General features: G+C 41.4%; 1 protein-coding gene across 2 annotated transcripts; it reads left to right on the top strand.

Annotated features, from left to right (window-relative positions):
* The first annotated feature begins 512 nt into the window (after positions 1-512).
* LOC135499863 (interleukin-18 receptor 1-like) lies at positions 513-14,696 on the top strand. 2 transcript variants are annotated; one of them, XM_064790860.1, is made up of 11 exons: positions 513-819; positions 3,831-4,053; positions 4,960-5,099; positions 5,591-5,712; positions 6,378-6,494; positions 7,054-7,147; positions 7,670-7,819; positions 8,225-8,362; positions 10,017-10,153; positions 11,432-11,581; positions 13,589-14,696. In XM_064790860.1, exons 2-11 carry the CDS (start codon positions 3,839-3,841, stop codon positions 13,838-13,840), a joined length of 1,515 nt encoding a protein of 504 aa, XP_064646930.1. In that variant the 5' UTR covers positions 513-819; positions 3,831-3,838; the 3' UTR covers positions 13,841-14,696. The 2 variants fall into 2 exon arrangements, with proteins under 2 accessions (XP_064646930.1, XP_064646929.1); XM_064790859.1 differs by lacking the exon at positions 513-819 and adding an exon at positions 894-965.
* Positions 14,697-15,048: the final 352 nt, after the last annotated feature.

Genomic DNA, 15,048 nt, shown 5'->3' with positions numbered 1-15,048 from the left:
GGAGGGTAAGATATGCCAGTAGCACACAACATTTAAGATGGGTGAAAATAAGTGGAGAGTCAATGATCAATTTAAAACTTAAGTAAAATCATCTGAAAAACTTCTTCATTTCAATGTATTTCTAGGTCTGTACGGCAACGAAATTTATATTTCAAATGGTTTACATGTTGTCAACAAATTGTGTAAGATCCAATAACTTGCTTGAGGCAGACGATGACATTACTATCATGAAGTTTAGTGAGACACTTTTATTAGCATCCGTATATCAAGTTCAGTATGAAAAGATCCCCCCTCCAAATCCATATAAAATCTTTACACCGTTATTATCCTAATTGATTAGTTTTAAGTAGGTCAATTTCAACTCTACTAGCACGGATGACAGTCGTATTTCCCAAAATTCTGGGCAAGGAAAAAAATTAAAACGTTTAGAATTAGGCCCCGGCAGTGGCTGCCTCAGCGCCACCACGCGGGGCCTAATGGTATTAGGCTATCACTGTCGCTGTACGCTCACTACCACAGACCCTCATGGTCTATACCCGGACGTTCATGGTTTATGGACCCCATGGAAATGGACATGTATCGGTTTGCGATTCAATTTATAGATGGCACCGTGTTATTCATATTCATTAATTGAACTACAAGTATGTCTGATATTAGGACAATTTCCCGGTAACTGGGTCAAGCTATACCGGGAAAATATTCTGTGAAACTTACAATACCAAAACCCCGCACTAAATCGAAACACGGCAGTATAATCGACGCTAGTTTTGATTTTAAGATATCGCCATCTTACGCAGATTTTTCCGTGGTTTTCCCTTGGTAAGTACCCCCAGGTTATTTCTTGGATTTAAATACATTCGTAATCTTGAAATCGACAGTCTGACCCAGAAGAGCGCATTTTGCGTCGAGTTTGAAAATACATGAACCTCTTGGGAATAGATAGGTCTAGATGTTGCTGCTCAAAGGTAAACGGTGACAGTCATTCTTGAATATTCAGTGTAAATTGCTATTTGGCCTACGCAGTCCGAAACATTTCTCCATACGGTAGTATTAAAGTCATCACGTCGTCATTGAAAAAAAAATCACCATGTCCTTTCCCAGTCACGGTACGTTCCCCTCAAACAGACGATCTTTTTCAAAGTGGTTACAAATCTCTATATAAAAATGAATAGCACGTTGGCCTTGATTATTTTTCAATGAACGCATAATGCCTGAAATATGTAATGTATGCGTTAGAGTAATACATGTAATACACGTGTAAAGCTGTAACTATTAAAAATGCACGAATCACACAATATTCCCGCGTTTTGACCTAATTTTGCCTCCTATCCTTCGGCACTTGATGACCTGGCGCCTCTATCATAAAGCATAATATGTGCTAATGGCATCTTGATGACGGTCACTTTAAGAGCATGGCATATCAAGAAGGTACCATTAAAATACCTAGATTAATGGTAATATTAAGCAGCGTTTCAGGTAGTACTTTTATCCTGTCTTTTACTGATAGGGCAGCCTTAAATCTAATGGAAGGTTGGGGTTCCTTTAGCCAACCCAACTGGATTTTCGATGCGAGGGTCAGCATCTGAAACGTTTAGACTATCGTGGACGCCTGATAAACGGTTTACATGTTGGTGTGGGGTCAGTCGGGGCAGGCAAAGGTATGCCTATTGTCATTATTCGGGTAGAATATTTGATAGTATTTATCTTGGTCAGTTGTAGACGGGACAGGGACGAATTTACAAGATACACTTGATGAGTGAATAAATTTCAGTTGGTTTCAAATAATTGATTAAGTCGTTACCTAAATCATTCTAAATTATACTTTTTTAAATCAAATTTACTAGTAATTAAAATTGGCAAAAAAATATCATTGATCTATTTATTAGTTTCATTATTGACATTCTAGAAGGAATATAATTAAACTAGAACCAGCTTAGCGTTGCCCACAACATCAGGATGATTTCTTTTCCTTTGCTATTTTCAATTTCTTTGCAGTCAATGCCCACAAATTACATCTTGTCCAAAGTTTGTTTGCATTTGGTTGATAATAACTCAGTGCTTGCATGTCTATTCTAAAAAGGATCCATAGCCGTCTGTGCCTTGCTATCCTTAATCTAAGACACGACTCAAAGCAGAGGGTCGTTTTGATACAGAGTTCACCACTCAGTATCAAAATGTCTGTCACCAAATTTCTCACCACCTTTGAAACACCTGTAGTACAATTTGGCACAATGCATGGGCAACACGATATGCGCCTAACATTAACATTGTTCGGGCACATAATCGCCCAATTCATACAAAATAATCGTACATTTGGGTCATGAATCCATGTATATCCCCCAATACAGTCCTTAGAAAATGAGCTATTGTGACCGTTCACCTCAATTCAATCATTGCTCATGAATGTTTTTGATATGCCATTTGGAAAACATCGGTGACATTAATAAACAACATTCGAAGTATGCATCTTGACAGTGCATCATATCTTGCACGCTCGTGTATTGCGCATTTGCTATTACCCGCTGACCGACTTTCGAACGTAGCTATCCAGACAATCCTCAAAACCGGCCAAAAGGCATGAAGGTGCGTACCACATATGCGTTAATCGTCGCGATACACAGTTTGACACTCGTCGCAAGGACCCCAAAATAGCAAAGCTTGCGAAACATTTATAACGGGTCACCGTGTTCTCATTATGGACTTATAGCGCAATTATGGGGTTGTAACTATTTTACTGTATATTGTCACGAGGAAAGAAAAGCACGCGACCTAACGCCGACCTATTTATGTAAAGTGATAATTAGAAGGAATATAGTTCAGGAAATGTTGATAAATAATCATACCATATCGTCTTTTGAGAGCACTTTTAATTGTAAAAAATGTAGTAAAAAGTGTATGCCTACGTCACAGAGTCTCTGCAATGGTCATTTTTATCACAGCATTCTCGCGCAGTCAGAAGTTCTTAACTTATCAGTCTGGCGAATGCCAGACTTTTTTTGTACGAGACGTTTTCCAGCACGATGTATGTGGGCAGAAGCAACACCTGCGAAAGATTACCTCGCTAATAATAGATTATGCTAATTAGCGTACCTTCCTCATTGAGTTTTCACAGAATGGTCCATATCGCGCAAAGCACAGTCAACATACACCCCTATACCCCTCACACTCGGAAACCACAAACGCCCACCCCTTCCTGCTACCTTAATACTTCTGGATTTATACACAGGCAGGAGATTTCAACTGACTGTATATACTGGCAAATTACCCGTGAAGCGGGCAGGTTAAAATGGATTATACCATGAATTGCATTGACAGAAATGTTGAATTGCAATGCAAATCTAATGTAATATCAAAGAGACAGTTTCAAATTATATTTGCATATCAACTCAAGTGAGGCAGTGTATACCCAGCGTTGAAAGACTCTGGTATACCAGTGTTCAAACGAGCATGCTATATCTCCCGGAGGTAGAGTCCATTTGTCATAATATGTTGTTACGAAAGGGTATTTCAATACGAATCGGCTATTTTTCAACGACTTTTTTTCAATGATTTTGTATTTGGTGACGTTGCGGTTCTGCTGAAAGCCATTTTTGTATGAAAAACCAACATATCCCATGCCCAGGTTTTCCCTTTAATCGAATGTGCTTAATAAGTGTTAGTCAGTAGCCAGCTTTACACTTTTTTCCAGGGTTACACTTAGGTAATCTTTTTGTCCGTGTTAACTTTGCGATTTAACCGCATCCATTACGCTTACCAATTTCGAAGGCACGAGTTCGAGTTGTTTGCACAATGTGCAATATTTCTTACATCATAGTCCATTGTATTAACAGATGCAAAAATGGAAGACTTAGCAGCCTTACTTTTCATCCTCTTCCTTGCCCCTGTTACTGCGGAACTGTCGGTAACCAGGGCTGCAACATGGCCGCCAGACGTTGTCAAGGACAACGGATTAAACAAACTGCCGTTACGATGCCAGATCCACTCAGACCCAGGCGAATTCAACGTTACTTGGTACAGGAATAGTAGAAGTACACCAATCAACATCAGCGACCAATATCCTTTTTTAACCGGAAACCATGTTATATCCAATCACGGATAAAAAAATACGATATGAATTCTTATTTTCATTACGAATATCGTAATCATATTACGAGCTTCATAATTCTATTAGGGGACTAACTTCGTCGCAATTCTGTTACGAATTTTTCAGTTTTATTACTAACTTTGTCACTCTATAATGTCCTAAATCTGAACAATATGGGGATCAGATCTAGTGAATCGTTTCTATTCACAACCGCGGTTGTCAATTGAAACGATTTCATAGGTCGGAACCGGATACAGTTGGACGTAAAATACGCAATATACATGTACATGTAGTTTATATTTGGAATATTATGCATTGTGTTTGTTATCCTATTACGAACTTCGCAATTCTCTTATCCGGTCAACTTCGCCGCAATTCTATTATGAACTTAGTTATTCTTATTACTAATTACTAACTTTCTAACTTTGTAATTCCTGTTTTTCAATAATTCTATTACGAACGTAATTTTAGATATGATATTAAAAATGACGGTCGTCATAGAATTATTAGGCAGGTTTTGCAACACTTACAAAGAGTTACGAACAACGAAGTAGGAAGTATGTAAATGTACTTTATTGACGACTTTTGTCGAAAGTTTCCCCGATTCCTCGTACAAATTAACATAGAAGATGATTTACGAGTGTCGCGTAAATGAATTAGCACATGACTTGATGACACGACAGATCCTCGTAGTTCGTAATGCGTCATTTGTAGGGGTTGCAAAACCTGCCTATTAACTCTATTCAGTACGAACATCATTTCGAATACAAGTCATATAAAGGTTGGTTATTCATTTGGGGCATTAATTTTACCTGCATTGGAGGGATTCAGAATTCAACGCCGGTGGGTTCTTATTTTCCTTGACGATGTTTCACCTTCACCGTGGAGACAGATATGGCCAGTTCGACCTTGGTGATTTCCGACCCCAGGGTGAACGATACGGCCACATATGGATGCTTAGTACAGAACCAGATAGGGGAAAGGGCTAATGCTAGTAATTACCTGATCGTATATGGTAAGTTCTAATTTCTTATCCGTTTTCTTGTTGATGCCATGACAGTTTGACGCCAATCGGAACTCATATTCGGCGAGGGAGAATGTGTCAATCGTCAATGACAATTCACTCAATAGGAACTTTCTGACGTTTGGGCAAAGTCTAAATACGTGATCTAAGTATTGAAGGGCGTTGATTTGGATAGGCCCTACACTCCTGTTTAGATGCCTGGAGATGTTGCTCTTACCGCGGATATGAGGAAAGTCTTGCGTTTTATCTTCATTACTGCTTTGAGAGAGTAGGCTGTCCTCGGGTAAGTCATCCGTAATCACTTTTTAGTACAAAATCCATTACAAAGACGTTCGAAAACACTGCCAACTGTTTTGGTCAGCAGCCATTTTGTCGCAAGACGCAGCCTAAGGCCTGAAAGTCACAGATCTTAGACGACCTTCTAAAGTCCAGTTGGCAATCTGGCATTTGCAAATTGGTATTCACTTATACATGTATTTCAGATCATAGTTCTGCGGATGCTCCCGCGAGGATCACCGAAGTCATGCTGCCCCAAGATGGTGTCAGTCTCGGAGATGATGTCAACCTCACCTGTGTCATCTTCTACGGCAGAGACGACTGGACGGTATGTATTGCTATAAGTTATAAGCTCACATTCTCCTCTTCACGATCCTCATAGCCAAATAGGGAGTTTCAGCAAAGCCCACAAAATGCCCAGGCGAACGCCTATCCGAACGTTCTACATCGTGATGAGGCTCGGACAATAAAGGCCAGAGACCTCTATTAGCCAGCGTGTACATTCTGTGTACATTTTAATGAATATAGGTTGGTGAAAAAAGTACACCAAGGGTGCTTTAATTCCCACCAAATTTTATATGTGTTTTGAAGAGGCTTTTATCGAAATAATAGTAAAAATTCAAATCATTCCAATACCGATTGCCTGAGAAAAATTGATTTGTGTACAGCATTGCCATCAAATCGTCACTCGCGGACTGATATGGGCCTATTAGAATACAAGTTCTAAACTGGCCAGTGAGACAATATTTCCTTAAATTAATTATCAAAAAGTATATCCCCGTTATGGCCTGGCTCTGTAGATTAAGAATCCACCGAAGATTGCAGAATAAATCCACTTTCACCCATCACAGTCATGTATTTACCACAGCTTCACAGTTTTCCTTATAAAACAGAAAAAATACATTTCAACTCGAATCTGGTGTTTTAGCCTAACGCCAGTAATGTCCAATTTGATGGTTCACCCCGTTACATGTAATACTTGGTTTTTTACAGCTTCAATCCTATTGGTACCACGATGGCCAGTCCGTTAACGACACCTCAAAACATGCGTGGCAATCTCGCTATGTTGCTGGTGACACCCATTTTGGATTGATCATCGTAAACATCACGGTAATTACCCTCTCCTCCCCCTCCCCCCAACCACCAATGCCCTCTAGATGATTTGTCTGATTTGGCAAAAACGAAACCCAGGAGTCTGTTAATCTCTGGCGGTATTCTCAGTAACCCGGTGTAGGCGGCGACCGACTTTGAAAAAAGCATGAAAGAGCTGGAGAGATTCAGTTGGGTTGTCCGCTGATAATTCGCTGCGTTGGGAGGCGCGCAGACCGATGACGTATCAATCAGTGGCGGATTAAGGGGGTCCCCTACCCCCACCTCCTTTCAGCCGAGGGCAGTGATTTTTCAGTCCACAAGAAACAAATAACTTCTTCTAATTTAAGCCCTCAGATGACCGGAAAACGCATATTATTTGGCACGTAAATGTTAATTTTTCAGGGGAGGGCCCCCAGACCCACCCTCACTCATTTCCAAAATCGCACATTCGCCAGATTAGGTGCCCTCTGCTTTGGGCTGCGCCCTCCCCCCTCCCAAATTTCTGGATCCGCCAATGTCAGTGAACCTTGAAGAGAAGAAGACGACCAAATAAAATAACGTATGTTTCTACTTCTAGGATGAAGACCTCGGTAACTACACGTGTAACGCTACGAACCAGTACGGGTCTGACATCAGGACTCTCGACTTGAAGCTGAAGAAAAAGCAACCAGGTAGGCCCCTACTTCTTGATTGGCATTTTTTTGAAGTGTGAAACAGTATACTGAGTTCTTTATGGATATACCTATGTACACTTCATATAATTATAAAGTCTGCAAATTTTCGAAGTGTTTCTTCTTCGTCTTCTGGCGTAGGAATGGCACTCCAACTGCTGTACTCCTTGCAGTTGTTATCTTGTGGGAATAATTTTAATCAAGGCTATGAAAATGTTTTTCAAAACGTGGCCTACAGTTATTCTTCTATACTCCTTGAACACCACGATTGACAGAAGTTCATATTTCCAAATCGAATTTTATCCGTAGACCAGATTTTGCTACGATAATCATTCCAGCAACCAAGCTGCGAACTTCCACCAATCGTGATGCTGATTCAAAGTCATCACAGGAGTGTTAGCACAGCGGTGCAGTGCAGTGAAATAATCCTGTTAGTACCACAAGTTATCCTTCTTGACTGCTTCTGAGCTTCACGTCAAATTTTCTAGGTTTTTTGCCTCTGATACCACTTTTTTTCATCAGCTCCAAGGTCAGTACTGCTCACAATCCTAGCATCGGCTGGCGGCACTGTTGTCTTTGTTGCCATAATAGTCACGGCTAGGGTTGCCCGCATGAGAAAGAAGGAACCGGGGTTGGATGACCTGCCATGGTTTAATACAGAGAATTATGAAGGTACATGTAGGGCAGACTCTACTTCTTCTTCCTCTGCGTTTTCAACCATATATAGATGGACAGAGTCCTGTTCTGCAGGGGAATGGCAGGACAGGCCAACTTAACATTTATCCTCCGACTTCTTTTGCCCTCGCTCTGTACACTAAGTGAGCTTTTACGTATTGGGTAAGAAGTCATAAGTTGTTAAACACAGAAATGAAAGGGAAAAGCTTGGATCTTTTATCAAATTAAAGCTGATAATACCAAAAGCACTTTACCCATGGATGGCTGTATTTAATCTCAATTTGACCTCTTTACGAACTTCGCTGAGCGCTTGAGAAGAATATTTGCTTTTTGGATAGTGTTAGCAGGCAAAGGGCTACAAAGTGGAACTTGCCGTGTTTACAGCCTTGTATTTCGTTCCAGCCTCAAATCACCCTCTTGAGTATGACGTATTCATATCGTACAGTTCCCAGGATATTGCCTGGGTCAAGGACATTCTTATGAAGAACCTTGAGAAGCAAGGGTGCAGAGTCTGCATAGACTTCAAGTGTTTTATGCCAGGTGGGTATATATACCATGTTATGTTCAAAACTTGAAAATGACTGCCTCGCCAGACGCGGACAATTCCAAGAACACCCGACTCGCCGAAGAGTTAACTTGGATCCATCGACTGCGCACCATGTCACCGCTCGGTCTTAACATCAAGGACAATAAGCCTGTTAATCGAAATCCCGCACTAGCAATTGCAATACCAGTCGTTCCTCCTTAGGGTTCGGCGATAACATCAAATTCATAGGTCTGTGACTGGGGTCTTGGGCTGTGGCCTCCAGGTCTTCCTCCGTTTCCCATATATGAGATTCTAATCATCCGGCCAGGTGTGGTCATCCGCTGTGCAGTGCGGTCTGTTCCTCTTGCCCATATGGGCGCTGTGAAGAGTTTGATACTCGCGAATTACAATAATATCATTTTCTGACAATTCTTTGCATGTTATGATGTTCAAACTTGCAGTGCATAATGCCATGTTTTTTGCAATAATCCGCCGATATATGCGTGTACGCTTCTAGAGTGCGTAAGAAACCAGATGACTGCAGTTAGTCCGGTTTGACAGAATATTATATAAATATTGCCCGCCACGGAGGGTAACATGCCGAATGTCGCCACTTCGGAATGCAATGTCTCCCGAGGCTTTGCGAGGGAGAGCCTTGGGAGAGGGAGACATTAGGGAGTTTCCGCATCGCTTAACATTACGATTACGATTACGATTTCAAAGTCGTAATCGTAATATTCTCAAAACCGGCATGAACCAGCAATTTTGTTTCCACATTCACACCAACGACTGTACATGGTGTCCTGTAGTGTAGGCCGTATACTCTGCTCTCATGTTCTGGGTGCACTTTTTTCGGTGCTAAAACATGATCAAAATTGCCGTTGATCACATTAAATGCAGTTGCTATGTTTGACAGATATGTTCTAAAGTATTCTTCAATGAATATTTCACCTACGATTTGATATGTAGCGTGGAAAATAGACGTTTCGCTAATCCATGTAATCGTTTTTGACTTACGAAGATCAGCCGGAATCCTCGTAAGAACGAGACGAATGTACAATCGACGATTTCGCGGGGGATGACGTAGCATCAAAAATCGATGACGTCAACCACAAATCGTAATCGTAATCGTAAGCGATGCGGAATCTCGCTATTGCATCCCGAAGAGGCGACATTCGGCATGTTGCCGCCACGGAGTGTACTGTTGCACAACATGCCGAATGTCGTCACGCCGGGAGACATGGCAAAATGTCGACCGGCTGGAGCGGGCAACATTGCGAATACCACACGGTCACGTGACGTGTATCAGCCAATCATATTCACGGAATCTTCTTGAGGTATGAGATTAGAAATTGTTGCACGACAAGTCTCCAATGAAAGAAGGCTGTTCAAACAGCTACTGAAAGCATTCCTTACAGACAGTTTTTCGACGTGGTGTTACCTTCAGGGCGTTCCTGTGTGACATTCGACTAATTGCTTTGCCAATTGCCCCCTTACATATTTCTGCCCATTGCTTGCGTGGGGACAGATTATGCAATGGTGTCAGACCAGCTCAGTTCATTTTGAGAGGCTCCTCATTTAATTCCTTACACTCCTAAAATAACTGTGGATGTACGGGTAGGAGCAGAATTTCTGAGGAGCATGACATGCATATTCTCTCACCAACAGGAATGCCAGTCGTGGAAAACATCATGGAAGCAATCTACAAGAGCAAGCGAACCATCGTTATCATGTCTAAGAACTTCCTCAAGTCCGTCTGGGGGGCGTTTGAACTGGAGCAAGTCCAACACAGGTTAATCACCATGGTAAGCCAAAACCACCTTTGCAAAATTCCGGGAATGCGGTGGAGTACTTTGACTCCCTGGGCTGTCCATAACGTCATCCTAATTGGATCTTCTTATGGGTGAGGGACGAGGCCGGTCACTGCATGAGCCCCGGACCTCTGAAGCACCTCCAGGTCGAAGTCATTTGAGAATTTGATAAGGAACTCGATCCTATTATGCCTAACCTACATAATTGGATCTCAAAAATAAAGAGAAGCTGAGCAATGCAAAACTACAGATATTATATAATGGTGCCGGAGACGATAGTTTTTGTTATCATACCACATTAGTATATGGGCCAATCACGTCGCGTCATTTGCCATCACGTACCGTGCGATAATTTTTACTATTCTATTGCATTATTCCGCTGATTACGTTATTGATGATGCGTTCACTGCAAATGGCGGTCTTTTGAGTTTTTAAGTTCTCTCGAATCAGCCATAAAAAGGCACTTTTACAACAATTTTCGCTAGGATGGTACCCATGGATGGTGTAAGCAGCTTGGATTATGCCAGCTAGGGGCACTTTTTTCAACTGACGTGTTTCACCGAATCCTCAGGTCCGAATATATCATAAAAATAAATACAGACATATCGAAGTTACACTTTATTCCGAAAACTTTGTCACAAATCAAAATCGTCCTGCTTCTTCGTTCACCGCCACACCCAACGACAACCACTACACCCTCTTCCAAAATAAATCGCCATAACATGACGTGTCTAGGTTGCTGGCCGTCCCGGTGCCATCTCGACTTAAATTATAATGCACCGTACTTATTAAAACGGGTATGAGGCCTGATACGACTCGCAAAGCCTCGTGAAATAATGTTTGACCGGACAAATAATTTTGACTTTTTAATGGGTTGCAATATTTATATACTACCATATTGCTCTATACATCCGTGATATTGGTGTCAGTATCACCAATCTCTGCGCCTTACAGGTGAGGTCCATGACGCATCACGCAGGGATAATGATCTACGAACATATTACAAAGAATTTGTGATTCTTAATCGTAGTTCCTGAGCGATGCAGAACATAACTAGTGTCGAACGCCGACGATGCTACTGTTACGACACGAACCTTTGTTTGTCGGTGATATATACTGTAGGTACGAACGTGAAATTTATCCAAAACTCCTTTCTTTCAAATAAATGCATGTGCTTGAATGAATCTTTGTTACACTGATCAAACATGTTCGCTTTTTAAACTGTTTGCTAGCAATTTCCTTTCGATTGACGTGTTGCTTTTAACTCAACAGAGAGACGATAGTCTGTTACTAGTAAAGTACGACGGATGCCAGATCCCAAGAAAGCTGATGGGAAAGACATTCTTAGATTGGAGCGACAAGAGTGTAAAACCACACTTCTGGGACCGGCTCTTCAAAACTCTCGGTCCCGATAGGGTGCAGGTATGTATGAAAAAGGACCTGTGCCCAGTTGCTTAAAACCAGTTTTGTCACTAACACTGGCGTTAACATAAGGTCACGCACCTGTATCAAACCAATCAGCTCGCGGTTGTATACGAAAATAGTTCAGTTTGAGATCAATGCGCTGTCTAACCATAACAGTTGAATATTATTTTCCATTCAAAATAAAAAAAATCTTGAATAGAGAATCAAGTGTGTTTAAAATGAACAAAAGGATAAAGGCTTACCATGAATAAATAACTTTCAGATGGACCCATTTTGTTAAAAAATACTCCTTATTTTCGTTGTGTAAGCAGTTTTATGATCAGGTCAACGGAAGTCATGAAATTCATTTTTGTAAACCAAAGCGTTCCTCGCTGATTAACTCTGGGGAAAGTTATTAGCGTGTGGATTGTGCCAATTTAACTGAAAAATGGCTTAGACGTTTATTACAGGTACGTAACCTTAACTTGACGTTCTGAAGGAGATAACGCCAAGTTGAGTGAACGCCAGCGTTAGTGTCAAAATTAGTTTTGAACAACCTGGCCCAGCTTGTCAAAACAATAACTTCCTATTATTTCGTCCATGTTCATTAATAACTCACACAACGTAGTGAGTGTAATGGTTACGTATGTATAAAGTGTAAACAAAATTCATATATCCATCATGTCCATCGAATCTGAAAAAATTTGTGCAGACCCATGACAATTCTGGTTCTGGTACAGTTTGTCACATTCCATAGGGGGCGCGTTGGCCGATCCTGCTTTCACGACGCACCGCAACCACAGTTACCATGATTCCCATTGTTTCCTTCCTCGTGACGCAATTATTTCATGACGTCATGAGCCATTGACCATTCACGCAAGTAGATTTATTCACACCGGCGCCACTGTCCTGAAGTGCGGGTGTGGGACATCATGTATCTAAAAATCGTCTGCTAGAACATACAGGACAACAACGTCGGCGGAGACAGTTGTGACATTTCATTGCAGACGAAGTAAACGTCCTCTTCTTCTCGATTTACGTACTTTACTTCAAAAAAGTCAGTTTTAACACTACTGCACAAATATAGAGTGGTCATAATGTTCCATTTGGATAGAGATTTGACGGACTGATTTGGAAATTCATTCCAACCATGCAACTGTTTCAGAAATGAGAAAAAGCTCCTGGGTGTCATGACATGCAATCAATTATTAACTCACCACAAAGAGCTGCTTCTGTCAGCAGATATGAGACAGCTACCGGGGCGGGGACTATTTCTTTATGGGGCCTTATTGTTCAGCGTCTCCAAGGAATTCTATTTTTAGAGTCCAATGGGGGGGGGTGGGGGGGGGCCTTCCCCCCAATGTACTGACTAAAACCTGTCATTTTCAGAGAACGGGGGAGGGGGTTTGGGGGACTCATCCCCCAATGTACTGGCTAAATATGTCAGAAGGACGGGGGTTTGGGGGGCTCCCCCATGTCAAACAGTTGTGTGAGTTCACTAGAGAATGCTCTTCACATATTATTTGGCCACCATACTATTTTCGTCAGTTAATTTTTCTGTTGAGTTAAGTTCTGGTTGCCAAACAGGCCATGTTAAGTTCTCCGCTAAAGCTTCGTGATCGTTGATTATGGTACACGTTCGTGACTGTTACTTCAGGGTCCGTTTGTGGTGTCCGCTTCTTATCATTTGCTAGACGGTCATCCCGATCTCTTGATAAATTATGTTGTTTTTGGAGTTGTTCTTTGTCTGTCTCCATAAATATGGTTACGATGGCAGGTTCTTCACGCAAATCGTCACCATTAACGATTGGGACACCTGCAAATGATGTTCTCAACGGTCATGGGTCCGTTTCGCATGGGTAGATGTCGCTCTCTATAATTCAAAAGTTTGTGGTCTTACTTCGAAGCTGATGGTTTTAGAGAGTTTTGCTGTTAGACTCTGTCTGTCAAGTTTACTCCCCATGTATGGACAGGTCATTTTATAACTCCCTGTGCCAATTTGACTCTCTTGTGTCTTTTTTCCAGTACAAGGAGGATTCCTCCTCCATGCTGGGCATGGACATTAACAGACCCACCGACTTCGAGCAGGCCTTCCTTGAGACTGAACAACTCCGGACCCTCAGTGACGAGGAGCCCTTGTTGGAGAGGTTTAATGGCCATATCCAGGGCCCAGAGGAAGAGGACTCCCTGTTGCACAATAGTGGGTCATCTGGATTCGGTAGTTACGGGTCTGACAATCAAACACTCGATGGAGTCCTGGGAGGTGTTGTTGTCTGAAGAAATTCACCCTCATGGTGACATGATGGGCATTATGGGTTGAAGGACATAAGATTTATATGGCAAACAACCACCTTGACAATTTATAATCTATCTATGGTACAGTAGCATTTAAATGGCTAAAACTCGGCCAAAATCAATATGAGGAAGCATTTTCTTTGCTTATTTTGGCGACCAAAAAATATAATTCTTGAATCTGGGAGGACTGTAGAATACTCGCCGGGTGAGATAATGCTTAGGAATTTCACAGTGAAAATGCTTACTGCGGATTTCTAGTGGTAAACGCTTGTAAATACTTTATAAACATGTAAATATTATGTTGTACAGAATTTTTGATACATTGACTTTTGTAGGAAAGATGATGAGTAGGATGAAATAGTTGGCCAGAGACCTCTATTAGCCAGCGTGTACATTATGTGTACATTTTAATGAATATATGTTGGTGAAAAAAGTACACCAAGGGTGCTTTAATTCCCACCAAATTTTATATGTGTTTTGAAGAGGCTTTTATCGAAATAATAGTAAAAATTCAAAACATTCCAATACCGATTGCCTGAGAAAAATTGATTTGTGTACAGCATTGCCACCAAATCGTCACTCGCGGACTGATATGGGCCTATTAGAATACAAGTTCTAAACTGGCCAGTGAGACAATATTTCCTTAAATTAATTATAAAAAAGTATATCCCCGTTATGGCCTGGCTGTGTAGATTAAGAATCCACCAAAGATTGAAGAATAAATCCACTTTCACCCATCACAGTCATGTATTTACCACAGCTTTACAGTTCAGTACGGACTTCCGCCTGTGGATGAATACATGTCTCTGCCCAGTTCTGGGTGTGTTTTTTTTTAAAACGTAGCTCGACAAGGTGCTGGAAGTCTGTACTGCACAGTGGAGGAATGTAGGTCATCTGTCGTGATGTAAAGTATTACCAGAGGCCTTCAATAGCCCGTGGGTAAACCAGCGGCGCGCAGCTGTTTAGTCCAAAAGCACATTTTCTGATGCCTCTTTGAATGAATAAAGGTAATTTTCATAGTTAAATTGTGAAGTGCAGTTATGTTTAGCATGCATTTAAGCCTTGATCGTCCATTTATAGGGAGTTTTCGCCAGTCCCCCGAAACGGCAACGTGAACGCCTATCTCATTGTTCGACCTCCTGATAACAAAGTCGAACTGTGAGATAGAGGTTCACGTGGACGTTTCAAGG

The sequence above is a fragment of the Lineus longissimus genome, chromosome 15, assembly GCF_910592395.1.
Source record: "Lineus longissimus chromosome 15, tnLinLong1.2, whole genome shotgun sequence".
In the NCBI taxonomy this organism is placed as follows: Eukaryota; Metazoa; Nemertea; class Pilidiophora; order Heteronemertea; family Lineidae; genus Lineus; species Lineus longissimus.
This window is presented reverse-complemented; position numbering and strand designations above follow the sequence as displayed.

What these genes read in the sequence shown, in the direction of transcription:
- LOC135499863 (XM_064790859.1), top strand. An exon ending in TGATCATCGTAAACATCACG is followed by an intron (nt 6,495 to 7,053) that starts GTAATTACCCTC and finishes TTCTACTTCTAG; the next exon opens with GATGAAGACCTCGGTAACTA. An exon ending in TCGGTCCCGATAGGGTGCAG is followed by an intron (nt 11,582 to 13,588) that starts GTATGTATGAAA and finishes TCTTTTTTCCAG; the next exon opens with TACAAGGAGGATTCCTCCTC.